This window comes from Oncorhynchus kisutch, linkage group LG9 (genome assembly GCF_002021735.2).
Source record: "Oncorhynchus kisutch isolate 150728-3 linkage group LG9, Okis_V2, whole genome shotgun sequence".
Taxonomy (NCBI): domain Eukaryota; kingdom Metazoa; phylum Chordata; class Actinopteri; order Salmoniformes; family Salmonidae; genus Oncorhynchus; species Oncorhynchus kisutch.
This window is the reverse complement of record NC_034182.2, coordinates 7747945-7765084: the sequence shown is the minus strand read 5'-3', so window position 1 is coordinate 7765084 and position 17140 is coordinate 7747945. Positions and strand designations below refer to the sequence as shown.

General features: G+C 46.1%; 1 protein-coding gene across 20 annotated transcripts in view; it reads left to right on the top strand.

Moving 5' to 3' along the window:
• Positions 1-17140, top strand: part of LOC109896717 (CUGBP Elav-like family member 2) — a 137546-nt gene that overhangs the window by 59725 nt on the left and 60681 nt on the right. For all 20 annotated transcript variants that reach the window (XM_031831729.1, XM_031831731.1, XM_031831727.1 and 17 more), the window contains one exon: positions 5465-5547. In XM_031831729.1, coding sequence (XP_031687589.1) covers positions 5465-5547 — 83 coding nt within the window. The remainder of the gene's footprint in view (positions 1-5464; positions 5548-17140) is intronic.

The window sequence follows — 17140 nt, the reverse complement described above, 5'->3', positions numbered from 1 at the left end:
GTACAGTGGTGAACCTATAGGCCTTCAGTGTGACAGGTTAGTACAGTGGTGAACCTATAGTCCTTCAGTGTGACAGGTTAGTACAGTGGTGAACCTATAGGTCTTCAGTGTGTGACAGGTTAGTATAGTGGTGAACCTATAGGCCTTCAGTGTGTGACAGGTTAGTACAGTGGTGAACCTATAGGCCTTCAGTGTGACAGGTTAGTACAGTGGTGAACCTATAGGTCTTCAGTGTGTGACAGGTTAGTATAGTGGTGAACCTATAGGCCTTCAGTGTGTGACAGGTTAGTACAGTGGTGAACCTATAGGCCTTCAGTGTGACAGGTTAGTACAGTGGTGAACCTATAGGTCTTCAGTGTGTGATAGGTTAGTATAGTGGTGAACCTATAGGCCTTCAGTGTGTGACAGTGGTGAACCTATAGGGCTTCAGTGTGTGACAGGTTAGTGATCATGAAAGGAGATGAACCGTAATACCAGGTCACTCATGTAGGAGGGGGGGCTCTTAGTAAAACACAAAGGGCCAGTGGTCTAGGGGAGGCTATACACGGGTATAAGCCGTACACTCACATGTTTTTCGGTGGACGTTGCGTATACTGAATACTGAATCCCTACGGATGCGTATCAAAGTAGCGTAGTGGAGTTATACGACTTATCAATTATACATTACAATAGAGCAATCTTGCATGAAGTAGCCTCGTGTGCCGAGCACATAACCTCGTTTCGGCAGAATATCATGTGCAGGCAGGACGTGTGCAGCTCTCAACGTGTTTTGGAATGGAGCAGCTCAGAGAAGAATCACATCGGTAGCGCGTAGGGTAGGAAAGACATTTCAATGTATGATATCTACCAGTATATGGTAACTAAGCCAACAATGGGTATGCAAACCAGGTATTTAAAAAGTTAAGTCCGAAGTGTTGGTTAGTAGGCTATTTGTGATGCACAATTGTCAACGTGCTTTTTGCATCAGGGGTGTAGACATGGATGGGCCTGGGTGGACAGAGGTACACCCACTGGGGAGTCAGGCCCTGACAGGCCCACCCAATCAGATTGATGTGGTTTAAGCATTGTTGTGGACTTAAACCATCACATTTTTGGATTTATTTATATTTACATTTTTTGTATTTTGATAGTAAAAATCTGTGAAAACTCATGAAAACAGAGGAAAACAGCGTTCCTTTGCTGGGCAGGCCGTTTAAGAACTTTTTGGCAAAATATTAATATACCCACTTCTCCAGAAACCACTACACCACTGCATAGAGCCGATGAAAAGACAGCAGTCACACACAGCATGCTGTAAAAGGAGAAGCAGTCCTTAAACCAGTAGGTCCCATTCATAAGAAAACAAAAACAAAACATTAAGCATTTCCCAGTTGACTATAACTTCCCATTGCAAAAAAACATTTCACGTTTAACACACCAAGTAACCAGGGACCTAAAGTGTAAAGTGGAACTGACAGCGTTGTAACGACTTTGCAGATATGAAACGAACAGAAAATCATAATATCAGTCAAAAATATCAAATTCCCAGTTTATGCTACAAAACCAACTTTATAAGAGATCTTAAAAATAGGTTCTATTTGACTCAACGTTCCATGCCAAAGTCTAAGGCATTGTTGGCAGAATAGATGGATGCAGTTCAATGCATGATTCATATAATTCCCCAATACACAGCTGGCCTGCTACATTGTTTGCTGCCTCCATTTGGGATTTCAGTTTCAATGACTCATTATTCTGGACAAAAACGGACGAATGTAACTAAGGCTGGGAATGTCAATACAATCAAACTAGCGAGGGCACTGATAACAAGTCAGTCATAACGTGGCTAATAGGCTAGAGTGTCTATTTATGTACTGTAGCTAGCTAAAAAAAAACGGAGCCTAACGTTAGCTGGATAGATAGCTAGCTAGCTGCTAGGAGCATGTCATGCCATGCCATTCGAGGAGTGGGTGAGCAACTGACTTTTTCCCCTCACATAATTTTTCGGTGGCTATACACAGCTAGAGTTGCAGGTGTCATTTGGTTAGCTAGCAAGAACTTGAACAACTGTTATCCAATTAGAATATCTCTTGCATTCGCAAATTCACTTTGACTAACTGCGCTCCCAAGTGGTCTAAGACCCTGCATCTCAGTGCTAGAGGCATCACTACAGACAACCTGGTTCGAATCCAGACTGTATCACAACCAGCCATGATTGGGAGTCCCATAGGGCAGCGCACAATTGGCCATGCGTTGCCCGAGTTTGGCCAGTGTAGGCCGTCATTGTAAACAAGAATTTGTTCTTAACTGACTTGCCTTGTTAAATAAAGGTTAAATAAAAATAGATATGAACACGCAACACCTCCTGAATATGACCGTGTAAGTTAAAGTTGAAAAAAAGTAATAGCTAGTCAAGGTGAGTGAGTTGTTATCTCATTTGTGTCTGGAAGTAGAAAGCTAGCTAACTCGCCAGTTAGCTTGGGTGCTTGGTTGGGACAAGCATGCATTGGCAGGCAAGCTGCCGAAGGACGTGGAGGCTACAATTCCCCATTGTTTATCAGTGCAATTTTGACGGCCAACTAGCTGAAAAGGTTTGAGAGGGTTTATCTAATGTCCTTCGTTAGATTTTAGCTTATCTTGCTCTGGCTAGCATTAATTGTGGACCTGGTTGTTGTTGATGTGCATAACTAAGGGCGAGAGAGGCTTGTGGTATTTACATATTTGCAGAAATCCATTCAGGTGTATTTTGTGGCTTTTGGCGAATGCGTTCTAATGATCTAAAGTCGTGCTGTTACAACTGCCTGTAAACACACAGTCCAGTTCAAAATGAATGATGGAAGGTCTGCGTGACAAATGGCTTGTTTGTATAAGCTCTGATTGGCTATAGCGCACCGTTCTGTGTAGACTCCGGTCCTGGACAAGACAGATGTTTTTATTTGGTTTTGCTTACTGCAGTGTCTATTAATTGTCCAAATGCACGGCCGCTTTCCCACTCTATATTACTATAGACTTTTCACAAATGCCTTACTGTACGTAATAATCAAACATTCTAAGAATCTATGAATATGTCAGAAAATGTTAAAAAATGTGTCATATTCTTCCTGGGGGTGTAAATGTCATGTTGCTAAAATGTTGTCAGTTCCACTTTAAATGCAACCATGTTTCACACACAAGTTCTTTTCAAAGAGATGGCTAACACCACAAACACGCTGGAATAAAAAAAACACATTTCCCCTCAGCAGATGATGATCATTATTCTTGAAAAGAGAGAAGCTAACACATTAACAACGACATCCTCTTTGTTAACACCTGCTGGCCTTCAAGTAGGCAGAAGTTTTTGTAAAAACAGTGCCACCCATTAAGGCAAAATGGGATTGCTTGATTCCACTGTTACTTCACACAAACGTTGTCCTAAATACAGTTGAATGGCATATGCCTTTTATCTAGCTTCTGATGGCCTAGCTGATGGCTGACTTAGCTAGCTAGATTAATCTCCCCAGAGACCAGCAAAGAAAAATTATATTTGGTGTTAACCCTCAGTGTTAACCCTTATCGACAAAAACTTTAAAATCAGAACATCATTATTATTATACTCATTATTTGATCAACTCTTAGCCCTTCTCTGAAGGCGTAGAAGGCCCATTGTTCCCCACTGTGTTTGGGATCGTAATATTTGTAGAGTGGCTCTATTTTCATCAACATACAGTTCTTCAGTATTATGAATGTCTAAATAATCCATATGTTGTTCTGAAATATGAACACAGAAATACTGGACGTGTTCAACTCTTATTATGGTGGTGATTTGACTCAATTATAATCATGGTCTTTAATTTGCCTTGCATTTTTCTGGTCTCGGTCTTGACTCTGTCTCGAACCCCTAGTCACCCTCCCGTTCTCGGTCTTGACTCTGTCTCGGACCCCTAGTCACCCTCCCGTTCTCGGTCTTGACTCTGTCTCGAACCCCTAGTCACCCTCCCGTTCTCGGTCTTGACTCTGTCTCGAACCCCTAGTCACCCTCCCGTTCTCGGTCTTGACTCTGTCTCGTACCCCTAGTCACCCTCCCGTTCTCGGTCTTGACTCTGTCTCGAACCCCTAGTCACCCTCCCGTTCTCGGTCTTGACTCTGTCTCGAACCCCTAGTCACCCTCCCGTTCTCGGTCTTGACTCTGTCTCGTACCCCTAGTCACCCTCCCGTTCTCGGTCTTGACTCTGTCTCGGACCCCTAGTCACCCTCCCGTTCTCGGTCTTGACTCTGTCTCGGACCCCTAGTCACCCTCCCGTTCTCGGTCTTGACTCTGTCTCGAACCCCTAGTCACCCTCCCGTTCTCGGTCTTGACTCTGTCTCGAACCCCTAGTCACCCTCCCGTTCTCGGTCTTGACTCTGTCTCGTACCCCTAGTCACCCTCCCGTTCTCAGTCTTGACTCTGTCTCTGCTAACCCCTCCCATACACAGGCCCCACACCATGGGCATCACAGCACACAGCTAATGCTAGGCTAACCCCTCCCATACACAGGCCCCACACCGTGACAATCACAGCACACAGCTAATGCTAGGCTAACCCCTCCCATACACAGGCTATACACTATGGAAATTGTAATACAGACTACTACTGTTACACTAAGCTCAAACCTGCCCATACACAAGCCCTACTCTATGGAAATCCCAGTGCACTCCCTTCATGCTAGGCCAAGACCTTAACCATCCCAAACACAGACAACACCATATGAAAACGCTGGTCATTTTAAAGCCACCTTTTCCAATGGAATGCAATCATCAACCCCTCTGCAAGGCAAGCTCCAATGCACACTACCAATTCCTCTCTGAGGGTGTAGGGTTAAAAATGCATGGTACCTGTGCAACATAACGGAAGTGAGATGGATGGACAGCAGGACTAGTCATTCACACACGTCTCAGAAAATGAGGAATTGAAAACTGTAAATGTGTGAAAAGCAGTGATTCTACATGACTCAGCAGTTCCTCTGCTCCTTATACTGCTGACTGTGGCTTAATGGTCTACAGCTGGACTGTCTGTTACCTACACTGGAGATGACTATTTCATCCACCGTATAATGACTAGACCTTTCCTTCTCTCTCTGTCTCATTTCTCTCTCTCTCTCTCTCTCTCTCTCCTTTCTCTTTCGCTCTCTCTCTGTCTCATTTCTCTCTCTCTCTCTCTCTCTCTCTCTCCTTTCTCTTTCGTTCTCTCTGTCTCATTTCTCTCTCTCTCTCTCTCTTTCTCTCTCTGACTGGCTCCTGTCCTCCCTCTCTCCCCTTCTCTCTCTTTGATGCGTCTCTCATTCTGAAATACTGTTACTCAAGTCTTTAATACTGAATTGTTTTAAAATCGTGAATATTTTCTTCATTTAAATGCTAAGCTGGTTTCTCCTTGAGCCTACTTTTGACGGATGACGTAAAACTGTATGAATAAATTAAGAACACTTTTTTGGTTGCTTATCGTGTTCATCTCTCTCCCCCTCTCTTCTCCCAGGGTGCTGTTTTGTCACGTTTTACACACGGAAAGCTGCCCTTGAAGCCCAGAATGCACTGCATAACATAAAGACCTTAACAGGGGTGAGTGTGTGTTCACGGCCCACGCTGCCCTGCTGTCACGCAGTGTCAGTGATTACCAGGGGACATCTCCCATTACTGTCACGTCACACACTGTGGCTGTCTGTATTGTGTGTGTGTGTGTGTGTGTGTGTGTGTGTGTGTGTGTGTGTGTGCGTGTGGGTGTGTGTGTGTGTGTGTGTGTGTGTGTGTGTGTAGGCCTTTACTCTGTCACTAACTGCATTTAGATGCTTATTTGTGTCATTTGTGACTACATTATATATTCTGCGTGTGATATTCTGCGTGTATATTTCTGTGTGTGTGTGTGTGTGCTATAGGGGCCTTTCCTCTACCAGACTCCTGCTGCTGCCCTCTGTCCCTGTGTGTATATTAAACACAGTGGAGTGATAGAAGAGCAATAGGATTTTGTCTCGGCTCCCCTCCAAGGTTCTGGAAGTTTCTAGCTGCTCCTCTGGGTTTAACAGGCCCCTGGGCCACGGTTACTCCTGCTTGGGGTGTTGGCAGGCTGCAGCCTTGGCTGTTCTGAGGCTCTGGAAGCCTTTTGATTAGAGGGAAGGGAAGTCTGTACACTGTATTTCCTCTGTTGGTTAGACCTATGGACCTATTGGGTTAGAGAGGGTGGATATGAGGACGGATATGAGGGCGGAGGGTGGATATGATACGTCACATGCTCTAAACATTTGAAGATTAGGGGAACGTGAAATTACCGCCCTCCCTCATTTCCTCTGCCAACTCCTCCTCCCTCTGTCCCTCTTTTCCCCAGGCAGGTAACACTCTAAAACGAACACACACAGGGCTGAATCAATAGCACCATAATCACATCCATTTGAGCGGTTTTGGGAGGTCATGATTCACTCATTTAAAATGGCCTGAGATCTCCAAGGCAATGCAGCACTGAGGATATGTTTGAATTTGACTTTAATAAAGTACTGACTGACCTTCCTCTGGGAGGAGGGAGGGAGGGATGTAGTGGGAGAGAGAGTCCATAAATGCTTTATCGTTGAGTGGAGGTAGAGACGTGGACAGAGAGAGCAATGGACAGAGAGGTGAGCTAAGGAGAGGATGGAGTGATGAGGAAAGCATAGAGGGAGAGCACAGTTCGCTTTAGGGCAAGGCAATAAATGAGTTCAGCTACAAAGCAATCCGTGCTTGTTAGCTCTCTGTCTCTCCCTCTCTTGTAAAAGGCAGTAGAACAATGTTTATATTGGCTCTCTGTCTCTCCCTCGTTCATTTTTGCGCTCTAAACTGTAGGCCCTGACAGGGTGAGATCCAATCACAGCAGTTGGACGGCGGCCATATTGGACGAGAGCGGCTGGCAGAGCTGAACAGCGGCCATATTGATTTACGGCACACACAGGAACAGTTGAATGGCTGCCATGTTTGAGTACGGCGTTGAGTGTGGACAGTCTGGAGAGAATGTGGTAGTGAGTGTAAACGTGGATGTTCTGTACCGCCCTGCATAGTACTCCTATACTCCCCCCATCTCCAACACGGAATTCACAAAAAGAAAGGCCTAGACTGTCAGCCACATATTGGAGTGACACACTTTAGAAAAGCAGCCTCTCTCCTCCGCCAACTCCCTGCCTGTCCACCCCCCCCCTCTCTCTCCTCTGCCAACTCCCTGCCTGTCCACCCCCCCCCCCCCCTCTCCTCTGCCAACTCCCTGCCTGTCCACCCCCCCCCCCTCTCTCCTCTGCCAACTCCCTGCCTGTCCACCCCCCCCCTCTCTCCTCCGCCAACTCCCTGCCTGTCCATCCCCCCCCCCTCTCCTCCGCCAACTCCCTGCCTGTCCATCCCCCCCCCCTCTCCTCCGCCAACTCCCTGCCTGTCCATCCCCCCCCTCTCCTCCGCCAACTCCCTGCCTGTCCATCGCCCCCCCTCTCCTCCGCCAACTCCCTGCCTGTCCATCCCCCCCCCTCTCCTCCGCCAACTCCCTGCCTGTCCACCCCCCCCCCCTCTCCTCTGCCAACTCCCTGCCTGTCCACCCCCCCCCCCCCCCTCTCCTCCGCCAACTCCCTGCCTGTCCATCCCCCCCCCTCTCTCCTCCGCCTACTCCATGCCTGTCCACCCCCCCCCCCTCTCTCCTCCGCCAACTCCCTGCCTGTCCATCCCCCATCTCCTCCGCCAACTCCCTGCCTGTCCATCCCCCCTCTCCTCTGCCAACTCCCTGCCTGTCCATCCCCCCCCTCTCTCCTCCGCCAACTCCCTGCCTGTCCACCCCCCCCCCCCCCCTCTCTCTAAGCCTCCAGCTTTGGCAGCAGACTGCAAAAGTGCTGGGTGGAGGTGTGTGTGTGTGTGTGTGTGTTGTGCTTGTGCTATGATGTGTTAATGGAGATCTTACTGAAACCTGCACAGGTCTGAACAGGGACTGGACGTATGCCTAAGTGATTCCACACACACACACACACACACACACACACACACACACACACACACACACACACACACACACACACACACACACACACACACACACACACACACACACACTGTGCCTCCTCCCTTCCCCAAATCTGCCAAGTAGCTTTAGATGAGTGAAAGGAGACGGGGGGGGGACTCTGTTTTAGAGGAACAAAAACTTAAAGTAAGAGTGTTCTTTCTAATGAACAGCTAATGAAGCTCTGGGGACTGTGGGTGGGGGGGTTGGAGAAATGAGGGTGGAGATGGCTGGTCGGAGAACGTAGCTAGGGGGGGCCCGCTTCTCTCAGAGCCTCTAATGTCACCACTGAGCTGTGCTTTAAACTGGCCCCAAAACATCTATTGACTGAAAACATGCCCGCAGCTCCTTCTGCAGATATTTAAGAACATAATACCCTCCCCTGCGGCACAGCCATCCGCAGTCTGGACCTCCACACACACACACACACACAAGTAGTCACACTACACGCACAGCCAGAAGCACACACACACACACACTACCGTTCAAAAGTTTGGGGTCACTTAGAAATGTCTTCTGAAACTTGTCAGTCTATTCTTGTTCTAAGAAATGAAGGCTATTCCATGCGAGAAATTGCCAAGAAACTGAATGTCTCGTACAACGCTGTGTACTACTCCCTTCACAGGACAGCACAAACTGGCTCTAACCAGAATAGAAAGAGGAGTGGGAGGCCCCGGTGCCCAAATGAGCAAGAGGACAAGTACATCAGAGTGTCTATTTTGTGAAACACACTCCTCACAAGTCCTCAACTGGCTGCTTCATTAAATAGTACCCATAAAAACTCAACTTCAACAGTGAAGAGGCGACTTCGGGATGCTGGCCTTCTAGGCAGAGTTGCAAAGAAAAAGCCATATCTCAGACTGGCCAATAAAAATAAAAGATTAAGATGGGCAAAAGAACACAGACACTGGACAGAGGAACTCTGCCTAGAAGGCCAGCATCCCAGAGTTGCCTCTTCACTGTTGACGTTGAGACTGATGTATTTGTTAAAAAAGTATTTTTAAATACACAGCCCAAATCACATATTTTTTATTTGAATCGACCAAATTGTATTTTCAAAAACGTATTTTAAATACTACTTTCAAATACCTGGGTTTAATGCAAGGGAGTGCATTTGAGTATGAAATGAAATACCTGAAATAGTACTGGAAAACAGGTCTGACACAAACACAAATACAAATGTGAGTTAAAGCCTGTCAGCCCGTCCGCCAGACAAGGTTGTCTGAGATTTTCCACTAAATTGAACTCTTTCATCAGCGGCTGACAGATGTCTAAATGGCTGGTGTCTCCCCACGCCAGCGCCCACAGCACGGAACAGACTGCCTGTCACACACACACAGTCTGTGTGGCAGGGGGGGGGGGGGGGCGTGTGAGAGCTAATCTAGGACACTGACTTTCTAGTGCCCTCCAGCAGCTCTCTCTCTCTCTCTCTCTCTCTCTCTCTCCCTCTCTCTCTGTGTGAGAAAAACGCTGGATGAAAACGCCTTTGATTCATAGTTTTTCTTTCAAGGATATTTCATCGTGGTGGGACGAATGTGGGTGAGGAGGGGGAGAGGAGGGGTGATTTCAGATGTGATCAGTCGAGCCCCGTGTCCTTGATGCAGGCTGATCAGAGTGCTGCAGAGCGTCAAGTTTGATAAGGAGAGTGGGACTCGTTAAAAAGCTGCACTTCACAGACCACACGCACACACTTTGACCCACACACACTTTGACACACTCACACACTTTGACACACTCACACACTTTGACACACACACACACTTTGACACACACACACACACTTTGACACACACACACACACTTTGACACACACACACACACTTTGACACACACACACTTTGACACACACACACACACACACACACACACACACACACACACACACACACACACACACACACACACACTTTGACACACACACTTTGACACACACACACACTTTGACACACACACACACTTTGACACACACACACACACACACACACACACACACACCAGTAGTCACAATACTAATCAGGAAGAATTCAGGACTGTGAGTTAGGAGATGCTGCGGGTGGGGAGGTGTGGACTGGAGGAAATCACAACAGTCAGAGTGGGTGTCAATGCGTGTTGAAGTTAAAGTAGGAATGGCAGCTCTCCCATCACATTGGGCCCTGTCTGTGCTGCTTGTTCAGGTGTTGACACGTTTCACGTGTCAGAACGCCACTTATGGAACAGCAGAGAGAGGAGTCTGGCTCCCTCTCTGGAAAAAGGGATGAGGTAACCCTCCCTGGACTGATAGCTAGTGCGCGTCCTAATTGACACCCTATCCCCTGCTTAGTGCACTACTTTTGACCAGGAACTATAGGGAATAGGGTGCCACTTTGGACACAACCCGGGAGTTATCTTGTGTAAAATATGACAGTTTGTGCCGCTGCATGTGGTACCCGAGGATATGTCATAATGAAGCCCGATGTGCTATGAACAGTGAGTAACCATGGAAATGTTTGCGTGGCCCTCTGGTTTGAAACCGCTGAACCGTGGTATAGGATATTAAACATGTGACGTCGTAGGTCTGTGCCATCAGTCACTAATGCATCCCCGGAGACTGGCAGCAACGGTGCTATGAATGGAAAGGTTATACCTCACACGGGCACCGCTTAGCATTTTAGAGTGGCCTCGAGCTCTGACACACAGCTGACTATTCTGAGGACGGAAGAGCAAAGTGTGTATGTTTGTGTGTGTCTCATCTTTTAATCCCACTCAATACACACATTACACTAACCACTAGACTAAGTAAACAGCAAGATACCCATTCCTCATTGCTAATGTCACACACACTCAGACACACACGCACTTATACACACACACTTATACACACACCAAGCCAATCCCACAGCTCTGTGTCATTACAGACGCTCATTATAGAAATCAATTTAATTAAGGGCTGTAATTGCCAGAGTGAAGCCCAAATGCTATGGCAAACAGGGGCTGTAGAAAGTAATCCCCATCGACATTACGTCCGCCTCCCGCCCGTCTCAGTGTGTGTACACTTATTTAACAAAAAAATTAATATGAATCGCTTGTTTCAAATGAACTTCCTCTCCTCAGCAGGCTGGTTTGAGAGAGGAGAGGAGGAGAGAGCTCTCGTGGTACTGTGTAATGAAGGCTAACTATGTTAAATACTGTGAGTACTCAGCAGTAGGACCTTAGCGAGCCTCGCCACATAGCTAATGCAGCAATACCCCAGCCACTCAGCACCCAGGCTTGGGGTTAATTGTTTACTAAGGGAAATAAGTGGGGATAATGTGGGGTAACTGTGTGAGAGGTAGTGGTGACGAGAGGGAACATAGAAGGCACAGATAATTGTGTGTTAGGGTGAATTATAGATGTCTAGTTGTATTTAATGCTGTCGTGAGTGTGTAGGGAATGGAAATGGCTGGAATGCAGATGGGCACAGAATGTATTTTTGTCTGTAAAAATCATGTTGAAAGAGTCTGTGTGTGTGTGTGTGTGTGTGTGTGTGTGTGTGTGTGTGTGTGTGTGTGTGTGTGTGTGTGTGTGTGTGTGTGTGTGTGTGTGTGTGTGTGTGTGTGTGTGTGTGTGTGTGTGTGTGTGTGTGTGTTGACCATAGTTATTGACTCCCCACTATGAGGGCCATCTGTCTGTCACTGTGTCACTGCCTCTACCTCAACCCCACAGAGGAGAGAGGGATATGTAGACTGAGGGAAAGAGGGATAGAAAAAGAGAGAGAGAAGGGGATAGGTAGAAACTAGACGGAAGAGTGGCTACAATGTGTAGTGTTGCTACTATGAGATATGTACAGTTAAGTGTGTGTGTGTGTTGCTGAGGAAACTTGGTGTGTATGATACCAGGGTGTTCAGTGCAAGTACAGTAGCTGAGAGCTTTTCTATTGGCTCACACACAAGTCAGGTGAAAGTGTTATAGAGGTGCTGACTGCTGGCAAAGGCTACACTGCTGCTGGCAGCATGCAGGACTCAGTGGGGGTTTCTCCACACACACACACACGCACACACACACACTTTAGACACACACACTTTGTGGCAGCCGGACAAGTTGAACTCTGACCTTTAAAGCCCGGGGGCATTCCTCGCGGGCCGGGGGGTCAGAGGGGTTTGAGGAATGGGGTACATGCTGTAGGTGAGAGGGTGAACGTTAAATGCTGAGAGGTATTAGGTTTCTGGCACGTTGTGTCCTGGAAGGAAATGTTTAGAGGGCAATTGTACTAGAACACAGTAGTGTTGCATAGCGTTGGTTGGGTAGGAAACAGTATGGGTGTGATAAGGGGATAATACCCTGCTGGAGAGGTAATGTTTTCCTCCATGTCATCAGCTACTCTGACGGATAGACACCTCGACGTTGCCGCCAAAAGAGCTGACACAGAACGGGCACTGCATGGCATGCCCCGAATAGCCAACTGGAAATCAGGAAGAGGGGAAAGAGGAGATGTTTCCAAGTCGACTAGGGTCACAGTCAATAATCAAATTACCAACTACCATACCAGAGGGAAATGTCACCAGTGTAGGCCACATTCTCAATGACACAGCTTTAGATGTTTGGTTACTGAGAAAGGGGGAAACAAGTGCTTGGGGTGTCATGGTGATTGGATGACGAGTGACCGCAGCAGGTAGCTCCAGGGCTCTCAGTGAAGAACCAGCCGTGTGGAATTGTGGGGTAGTGGTGGAGCTGCATGAACGCATCACACCCTGGGTCTGAAGCCTGCATGGCCTTCTGGGTAGACAGATCTGGGAGAAGAAGGATGGCATCTAGACAGAACTTTCTGAGAGAGTGAGAGGCAGAGGCAGGGATAGCCGCTAGCCAGCGCCTGTAGCCTGAGGATGCAGTTATTTCTGTACTGTAGCCCTCCAACATATGACCCACTGCACTCTCTCACACTCACAAATCAAATCACATTTATTTAGAAAGCCCTTCTTACATCAGCTGATATCTCAAAGTGCTGTACAGAAACCCAGCCTAAAACCCCAAACAGCAAGCAATGCAGGTGTACAAGCACGGTGGCTAGGAAAAACTCCCTAGAAAGGCCAGAACCTAGGAAGAAACCTAGAGAGGAAACAGGCTATGAGGGGTGGCCAGTCCTCTTCTGGCTGTGCCGGGTGGAGATTATAACAGAACATGGCCAAGATGTTCAAATGTTCATAGATGACCAGCAGGGTCAAATAATAATAATCACAGTGGTTGTAGAGGATGCAAGAGGTCAGCACCTCAGGAGTAAATGTCAGTTGGCTTTTCATAGCCGATCATTCAGAGTATCTGTACCGCTCCTGCTGTCTCTAGAGAGTTGAAAACAGCAGGTCTGGGACAGGTAGCACGTCCGGTGAACAGGTCAGGGTTCCATAGCCGCAGGCAGAACAGTTGAAACTGAAGCAGCAGCATGGCCAGGTGGGCTGGGGACAGCAAGGAGTCATCGGGCCAGGTAGTCCTGAGGCATGGTCCTAGGGCTCAGGTCCTCCTCCTCCGAGAGAGAGAGAGACAGAGAGAGAGAGTTTTGAGTTTTTATAAAACCTTTATTTTTTACTCAAGTGTTAACATAAAATAAAAATAAAAAGACACACTGCCTTTTCAGAAATGAAACAACAAATGTAATTCCTAAACAAAAATACATACATAACATATACATTCAACTTATTTCATCAGAAAAAAATAATTGCCCCTCCTCTACAAAACAAAGCGCTCTTTCGTAGGCCCACTTCTCCTCAAATAATAGGAGATCTTTTACAGCTGAAAAGAACTCAAAATCTACTTTTATTCTTGCTTTCACTAATCCTTTAAAAACACATCTTACATCCTTCCCATATCCCGTTTCTATCTTGTGTTTTCTACTCAGAAAAATGGACATCTTAGCTTGTCCCAAAATAAAATTTAACATTTGACATTTTCTTTTCTGTTGTTTACTATATTGAAACCCCAAAATAAAAACAGTGTTATTGAAAAATTCCCCTACAGCTTTAAACAAAGATTCCATCATTTCCAATAGAGGTTTTATCCTCTCACACTCCATAAAACAGTGAAAAATGGTTTCTCTTATATTACAAAAAGGACATCCATCTCTAACATCTGAATTAATAACAGATACAAAAGCATTAACTGCAATGATGCCATGTAAAACCCTCCATTGCATATCACCAGTACCCTTTTGTAACGGTGGTTTGTACAGTGCCCTCCATGCTGGCTTTACCCTATCATCAATGCCCAATTTTACCCTCCATGGAGTGTCTTTTCTATTTTTCAATTTATCTTTATTCAACACCTTGACACACCCCCTATACAAGTCCTTCCCATTCACCTCATCCAAACCCACCTCCTCCAACCCTCTCAAATCCAGCAATAACGCCTTTCTTTCTGACTCTGGGATACCTGGTGTAATCCCTAGTCTTGGAAATGAGACGTCTTCATCTTGTACATTCTTCTTGTGGCTACTAAGCATACCCCATTCTTCCGCTGACAGAGCCTTCCTACAGCTCCCCAGCATTTGTCCGACAATCCTTTCCGACCTCATCCCCAAATGTTCTGCCACCCGTCTTCTATCCATTAAGGCGGGCCCAGCCATGGCCATTAACTGTCTTAAGGTGATGATTTTCCCCTTCACCAGAATCTTGGAGAAATGTGGAACAGCTGCAGTTGTACAATCCAGTCTTGCCCCATACACCAGAGGTTCCTCCAACAGCCAATGCACTGACTCCACTGAAGTTCGTCTGGACACCTTCATTATGCTCCACACTCTGAGAAGTCCTCTGTAAAACGGAGGTACTCCCTCCCTAGAAATATGGCTACTATCAACCAGAAATAAAGCCTTCTTTAAACCTAATCCTCCAACCCGTTGTAATATAAGACCTGCCACCCCTCTCCACACCACATTTTCCGGTCCATAAAGTAACCTTTGAATAAACTGAAACCGGAAAGCAGCAGCCCTACTAGCAAGATGTACAAGACCTTGTCCCCCCTCTTCTTTTGACAAATACAAAACACTTTGTGGAACCCAGTGATATTTATCCCAAAAGAAATCTACAATAATTGCCTGTATCTTAGCCAGAAGGCCAGATGGTGGTTCTAAAACTGACAACCGATGCCACAGTGCAGATGCAATCACATTGTTAACTATAATAGTGCGCCCCCTATATGACATACGAGATAATAACCAACGCCATCTCCTCATCCTCCCTTCCACCATTTCAACCACCCCACTCCAATTTTTTTCCATAGTCCCCTCATCTCCTAGGTATACTCCAAGATACTTAAAACCTCCCTTACACCATTCTAGCCCCCCTGGCAAAGCCATGATCCCTCCAGACCATTCTCCAATCTGTAACGCACAACTCTTTTCCCAATTTACCTTTGCAGAGGATATTCCCCTAAAACGATCAACCATTAGACCCAAGCTATCCACCTCCGCTTGATTTTTCACTAGCACAACTACATCATCAGCATAGGCTGAGAGACGAATAGGAGGAACATCCTCTGAAAGGCACACCCCTGCAATGCGACTTCTAATGCTATTTAGTAGTGGCTCTATAGCAATGGCATATAACATCCCTGACATAGAACATCCCTGCCTAATACCTCTACACACTTTAAAAGGAGCACTCAAACCACCGTTAACTTTCAATACACTTTCAATGTCACCATATATCACCTTTATCATGGCAATAAAACCAGAGCTGAACCCAAACGCCTCAAACGTGTGCCATAAATATTGATGTTCAACTCGGTCAAATGCCTTTTCCTGATCAATTGAAATTAGACCAGCATCCAACCCAATAGCCCTAGAGACGTCCAAAAAATCACGAATCAGAGAAATGTTATCCCCTATCTGCCTGCCAGGAACACAGTAGGACTGATCCGTATGTATGATTTGCCCCATCACCTCCCTCAGCCTGTTGGACAAAGCTTTTGACAATATCTTATAATCAGTGCACAATAAAGCCACCGGCCTCCAGTTCTTCACCTCCCTCGGGTCACCCTTTTTGGGCAGTAGGGTGAGGACAGCCCTTCTGCAGCTTATTGGTAGTAACCCTCCGGTTAAACTATCATTAGCTACTTCTAACCAATCCTCTCCCAACATAGCCCAAAAAGACTTAAAAAAGTCAACGGGAAGCCCATCAATGCCTGGTGCCCTTCCATTTTCCATGCCTTTTAATGCAGTGTATAAATCCTGCAAAGACAATGGTTGCTCAAGCTCAACCTGAGCTTCTGCAGCCACCTTTGGGAGCCCATCAAAGAACTGCTGTGTCACTGTTTTGTCCTCTTTGTACTCACACTTGTAGAGCTCAGCATAGAACTCTACTGCCCTCTTTCTAATTTCACTAGGGCTAGTGAGCTCTTGTCCAACAGCTGATTTGAGACAATGAATAATTTTTCTTTGTCCATTCTTTTTCTCTAAACCAAAGAAAAATTTGGATGAGGCATCCATTTCAGATATTCCCTGAAATTTACTTCTCACCAGTGCCCCCTGTGCTCTGATACCCAGCAGGTCTGCCAATGCAGTTTTTCTCCTCTTGAGGGCCTGAGTATGGCCTCGATCTCCTGTGGTCTCAACCAACGTCATGAGTTCCACTATTTCAATCTCTAGGGCTTTCATTGATCTGGTGATATCTTTGGTGACATTCCTCGTGTATTGATTACAAAATTGTTGAATCTGTATTTTCCCTATATCCCACCACTGTTGAATGGATACAAAACTGGCCTTTTGAGACCTCCACCTCTCCCAAAAAAAACTGAAACATTTCCTGAAGTGAGCATCACTCAATAAAGTTATATTAAAATGCCAGTATGCGCTTTTGGGTTTTACATCGTTAATGAACACCACCTCTGTTATTAAACAATGATCAGAAAATCCCACTGGAGTTATCACACTTGATTTACAGACCTGAGATTGATGCTCAAAAACATAAAACCTATCTAACCTGGCCATAGAAATGATGTTCTCTCTCACATGCGCCCAGGTGTACTGCCTTGTTCCTCCATGTTGACTCCGCCAAATATCACACAATTCATTTGTTACAATGAGGCGTTTTAAAAACATCCTTGAGGCTATATGAGGTTCTTGGTGATTTCTATCTAAATCACTAACTGTGCAGTTAAAATCCCCAGCAATAAACAAATAATCTTCTTTGTTACATTTCTCAATGGTATTTGATAGTG